This window comes from Schistocerca piceifrons, chromosome 6 (assembly GCF_021461385.2).
Source record: "Schistocerca piceifrons isolate TAMUIC-IGC-003096 chromosome 6, iqSchPice1.1, whole genome shotgun sequence".
NCBI lineage: Eukaryota > Metazoa > Arthropoda > Insecta > Orthoptera > Acrididae > Schistocerca > Schistocerca piceifrons.
This window is the reverse complement of record NC_060143.1, coordinates 348924929-348931106: the sequence shown is the minus strand read 5'-3', so window position 1 is coordinate 348931106 and position 6178 is coordinate 348924929. Positions and strand designations below refer to the sequence as shown.

Here is a 6178-nt window from a genome sequence, read left to right as displayed (position 1 = left end):
AATAATGACTAATTGCCAATTCCTACAGTTAAATCTAAAATCTTAATCTGTCGTTACTTTTATTTTGCCAAGATTGTTCGAAAGCATCGCATCTGGTTTCGTAAATATCACTACAGCCTGACACACTATCTACAATAATCATTTACTTCATCTGAAGTAGTTTCATGACTGGGCGAATCGTCAGACGGCGGCGAGAATTTCGTTAGTTCTCCTGATACCACAATAACTGTTGATCATCTTAATTTGTTGCAGATATTTGTCGCGCTTTTCAATTTGATCAAGTGAACTCCAAGGGACTTAAGAATAGATGTTAAAATTTCGTTTTAAATAATAATCGAAGAACTTGTGCATTCCTTGTATTTCTAGATACGTATGATTGTGAATGAACCCTAACCAATGTTATCGGATTAAATGTGTAATGTGCTATATTCCAACTTATACACCACGTGTCTGGTTACTTGATATCACTATAAATAACTTATCTTACCCAGTATAGTGAAATTGCAAAATTTGTGCTTTCGCCGACAGAAGTTATGAAAATCTTGTTCTAGACAAGCTGTTTCTTCCGTGTTTGAAGTTATACATCTCAGCATTATTGCCGGAAAAGGTAGTATTGCAGTAAGACCAAGTTTGAAGGAGAATTATGAATGATACGTCGTATACCTTTTCTTAAAACAACGGTAAAAGAGTAATGAAAAAAATCATGAATTCTTAAAGCAACGGCGGTTTCGCAAATTCAGTTACCGATAACAGATAATAATAGCGGCACTTTCGACGATAATGAATCAAAAGTTAATCTGTGAATCTCATCTTGTCTATCCCTCTCTCCGCACTCTCAATTGCACATAACGGATTAGTAATTAATACGTAGTTGGATTGTTGTAAAATTTACTTGCACTTCTACTTTAGTCTTCTTAACAGATAGCATTACCAGATAAAGACGATAGCGGGGCGTAGTAATCTCACCTTCTTCTTAGTTTCACCATTCACCGCATTCGAATTACGCGCCGAAGCCCCGTCACGCGCAGCGATACGTCCGTCCTCGTAGCTAATAGTTGCACGGAACGGCGCAAGGAAGCGCAAGCGTCGCGTTCACGTAATCCTGTCAGTGATGCCGATAATGTCAATTTACAAAGTTAATATTTGTGATTTCTCAGGTTATGTATGTTCCATTGTCTTCGAAGTAAGTGGCGAAATAAATATTAACTTTACATATGCTTTTAACAGATTTCGTTTCAGGCTGCATTAACTCGCAGATTTTTTTACTAACGTAACCAGTTATTTACTTGCAGTTTGTTGTTGTACCTTGTTTACGAAGTAAAAGTGCTAGGAGAGCTTTACGTATGCGCTGGCATAGCGACAACGATTGTCTGCGTCAGGGAGAGTGCGCTATCTTTCCGCCGCGCCTCTTTGGCGCGCGCTCTCCCCACCACGCGCCGACAGACTAGTATGGAGTCTCGCAAGCCGGTTGTGGCTTGAGGTAGCGAACGAACGATTTCGAGTGGGCAGAAATGCCAGTACGTGTGTGTTGGTGGTGACATGTAGGTGGCATGTCGATTTGAATATTCAGTGACGATCGCATTTGCGTGGGTGGATAATCGCAGTGCTTTTCATGCCAATGATGGAATATTTGGTTGCATATGTTGACACAGAACGACTGGAACGGACCAGCGCTTTACAATTTTAGGAAGAAAGGAAATCGTATGTAGGTGTAATGTTAAAAACTGAGGAAATATTAGTCGTATTGTGCATTGATTATTGACGTAAGTGTTGGAAGGAACAGTTAAAAAGTGTTGCCAAATCTTCGATAACCGTGTGTAGTGTGTAAACTACAGGATGCAGCTCTGTGTTGCAGAATTCGGGCCTCGGTGAAGTAACTGTTCAATCAGTTATAGAACTGAGATTATACTGTGTGACTTTAGTGTGTGGACTGTGGCAGACTACACGCTCGTCCTGATTTTGCCGTGCCCGTTGCCGCTGGTGGGAGAAACCTGCTGAACCGCTACGCCCAGTGCAGAATAGCCCCCACCACGTCGTGACTGGATGCTGGCTGGCCCGTGCTCCGCCGTGTCCGTAGCAACCCCTCCCTCCAGCTACGTAGGGTCAACTCGCAGGGGGCACCTTTTAAGGTGACACGCCAGTGACTTTTCTTTGGAAGCACTAGGTCAAGAAGGGAGACCTGGAAGCAGTGGGGGGCAGCGATCGTAGGTAGCAATAGGAGGAACCTGCCCCACCTACATGAAGAGCCGAGCTGTTTGTTGGAAAAGGGAAGGGACAGCAGCATGAGCTCGTTTTCGCCTTTTTCGTAACGAGTTGGCCATCTGTGTGACAGAGCGAGTGTTTTCGGATCGCAGCGGCGTGCTCACCCACGCATTCAGCGTGCGCTCCCGGCCGAGGAGGAGGGTTGTAGGTGACAAGGACAACCGACCGGCATCAGTGTTGCGAGTTTTAATGGTGAGCCGAGGTTCCAGTCTCTCCCAGTGTGCTGCAAGAGCCGGTAGCGACCACAACTTGCAGAGCTGAAATTCGTCGGTCCCTCCCACACTTGACGTCGCTCTGTGCTTCCGGGTGGAGCTTTTCCTGAGGACTGCTCCATTCGAGGTGTGAAACTGCTGCGATAGCGCATCTGAAGACTGCTCAATGCCAGCGCCTCTTCTTCGATAATGTCGACCCAGGCCTACTACAAGGATCGTCTTGGCTTCGACCCGGCGGAGGCCCTCAACGATGGCATGGCGTACGGGAAAACGCAACAGGGCTACGAGGAGAGCTTAACAAAGTTCAAAGGTTTGTGGGAGCACTTTATCGAATCAATAGGTATGATTATATACACTTCTAAGCCTGCTGTGTGATCTTGAGCATGGCATGCTCGTTAGCAGCAGTTTGCACTGACCGCCGTTTACTGACAATTACGGCAAGTCCTTGTGTGTCATGTTTAACTGTAGACTGATTGTTCTAGATGTCATGAATATTTTTCTGTAAGTGCAACGAATGCCTTTTATCTGCGACTGTCCTTTAGACCGCGTGTTTGTGCAAGTGTTTGTAATGATTAACATTCTCTAATCTTATCTCAGATTAACTGAAGAGATGAGAACTGTAACGTATGCTGTGGGAAAGATGTCCTAGCTAAAAACTTCGCCCCTCCGTGTGTGTCTCTTTCACACCCGTCTTTCAGATCAGCTATAAATTTCGCGATTTTGTCGTAATCGTCAGAGATATTTAGGGATAACTAGTCTAAAAGAATACTGTTTATCTGTAGAAGCATTTTGGCGCGAACAGAAAAGGACTTTTTCATGGTGAATCGGAGTTGACTGATTTCGACATGTAGAGAGATATTCTGAGCAAAGGTCTGGGATATTAAGCTTCACGGGTCACACTCCAGTCTGCGTAGTAATAAAGTGTTATTTATCTGTTATTGGTTGTGGGAATGTTATACTTTGTAAACTGCGCAAATGTTTTGTACCAACAGACAACGTAAGAAGAATCCACCTTGATAGTACTAAAACGACAAAGTAAGATGGTTTTCGAGAGAGAAATAGACATGCGGTTTTTAGAATAGTAATTTCTGTCGTCAACACTAATCGCTAACTATTTTATTCTGTTGTCTTGGTTGGAGACTAAAAGTCCCTATAAATTCAACATATATAAAGTTTGCTTAGAAACGATCCTAAGGATCGTAGTGAACATAAAAATATAAACAAAAGCTTTGTAGAAGCCAATACAGATATTTGCCGACAAACATTTTTCCCCACGCACTATTTACGAGAGGAACAGGATTGGAAGGATCAGATAGTCGTACCGAAAGTACCCTCCGCCACACACCATCAGATGGCTTGCAGAGTATGATGTAGGTGCAGACATACTGTCCGTGCAGGGTTGTTAGAACTGTCGCTGATTCTAGCATAGGGGGGGGAGCGACTATTGATCATTTTGTAGTTACACTGAAATGTAGAGTTATTGAATGAGTATAAGAGAATTTTTACTAACGTTCCCTTTATGGAACAATTTCTGCTGTAATATAGAGGCAGGTGTTGGTAGTTGCGTTTCTGGCAGTAATACATGTTCCTTATTTACATAAACAAGTCGCAAGATACGTTACCGTTGAGAAATCCGCCCACGGCATATTACCGTAAGATGAGGGTTAGTTCAGGGAGTATGAACGAGACTTGCATAAGGGGGCGTGGTCATTTAATTTGCTAGCATACGTGACAGAATCCACACCCATGGCGTTTCAGTAATCTTCATAACATTATAGATTATGCTCTCTTCCGCAGTTCCGATTTGTAACTCACGAAAATTTAATGGCGAACTGTTTTAAGAATGCTGCCATTGACACGTGTATTAAGATTTGCTAGTAAGCTTTCAGTTCTTGATTTAAGCTTTTCCGTTTCTGTTGGTTTCTTTTGAAGCAACTTCGAACGAAGTCCAAGGATTCTTAAAGAGAAAGCGTTCAGTTTACTATCGGTGTTATCCCAATAGCAACCCTTTGTTCTGTGTTATCGGGACTAGTATTTGTGTAGATAGCGGCAAAGGAGGAATTCTTTACTTGGGTGTTACTCATGTCAGAAGTAGCTGTAAGTGACACTCTAGCTATGCGTGAGATGTTCTGACGAAAATGTACAGAAAGCTTGACACATACCAGTATCGTAGTGTGAGTGTTAATAGAAAGTCATGAATACTAAACACAGTGATTGTTTCAAAGAAGAAAGCACCAGCCGACCACTGTTAATAATATGATTTATTTACCCAAATAACCCCCAGTACAGATTTCGAATACAAAGGTTCATCTTACGACGACCGTCCACGTTCAGATAGCCATTTGTTGTAGTTGCGTTAGTTTTCGTGAACAGTCGTCTGAATATCCGTCCGAAGCCCGTAACGGCGCTGTCGCCGCAAAAAAAAAAAAAAAAAAAAAAAAAAAAAAATAATAAAATTAAAAAAAAATACTCCTATCATTGTTAATAACGGCTGGTTGTTGTTTTCTTCTTTGCAAGAATAAACCTGTATTATGTACACAGCCACGGTCCCAAAATGTCATTTCTCGACAAAATAGCGTCATGTGGGCTCCTGCTATGAAACGTGTTAAGTATTTGTACATGAATGTGTAATATGAACGTTTGTTTCACATCATTATCAGTAATCTTACAAATGGCCCTCGGAACTTAAAACTAAGTAACTGGTCAAAGTAGTGCCTTGCTAATCAACAGACTTTAATATGGTTGCGTCATGCTATTAGATTTCAGGATGAAGCATTGGTAAGAAACTAGTAGTTACGTAATGAGCATTTGTATGGTGTAAGAAAAAGATGAATACAATAATAATAAGAAGAAGAATAATATTGTATTAGATTGACAGCAACTATCCACACCTCTTCGAAGGACTTAATAATAAATGGCCACTTTTTAAATAAATTATTGCCCCATCTTCTGTTTGTTTGCATTCAATCTACAGGACATGTTTGATTAATTTATAAATATAAGGAGCTATAAGAGCATAAAATATTGGGATTTGTCTGATTATAAAACAATAAAAATTATATTCAACCTATTAAAAGACGTTTTCCGATCACAGCTGTTACTGATACTGAAATTCAGTTGCTGCTCGCCAGTTTTGGCGTTAGCATCCGTATCAACCAGCACTACACTGTACTGGTATATAGTTGCAATGTGAAAAACTGTGTATATGATTTCTGAATACATTTTGTTACACGTTCAGACGTTTTATCGCGTACGTTGTCCTTACTAATTAACAATAATTTTCTCATATTGCAGCTACTTTCTTTATTTTATTAGTATTTGTTCAGGGCTTTTCGATATCCCCCATACAACCAGTCTAATTTTTTTCCCCATTTAAATGTGCTTGAAACCATTATTAAACAATTATCAATTACATTCATTTAATGTGGAAAGAGGGTTGATAATGCAAGACATTCATATTCATGTACTATATTATAATGTAAAAAATAGCTTTTTTTATATTGTTGTTTGCCCTTCTGCTTTAAAATCCTATAAGAGGTTACACATTTTTATGTCTTATGTCGCTAAAAGTGTTTGAATGTTCTTTGGTAATGGGCTGCCAGATGACATCAGACGCAGCATTAGTATCGTGGTTTCGTGTTATCTTGCACCCCAGTCGAAGGAAATGTGGTTAACATCTTCCTCACTCTCGCATTCACATGAGG

The 6178-nt window shown here is 40.8% G+C and overlaps 1 protein-coding gene across 1 annotated transcript in view; it reads left to right on the top strand.

Moving 5' to 3' along the window:
- The first annotated feature begins 1535 nt into the window (after positions 1-1535).
- Positions 1536-6178, top strand: part of LOC124803383 — a 514737-nt gene continuing 510094 nt past the window's right edge. Inside the window, 1 exon segment of the mRNA XM_047264568.1 lies at positions 1536-2784. Coding sequence (XP_047120524.1) covers positions 2664-2784 — 121 coding nt within the window. The 5' untranslated portion in view covers positions 1536-2663.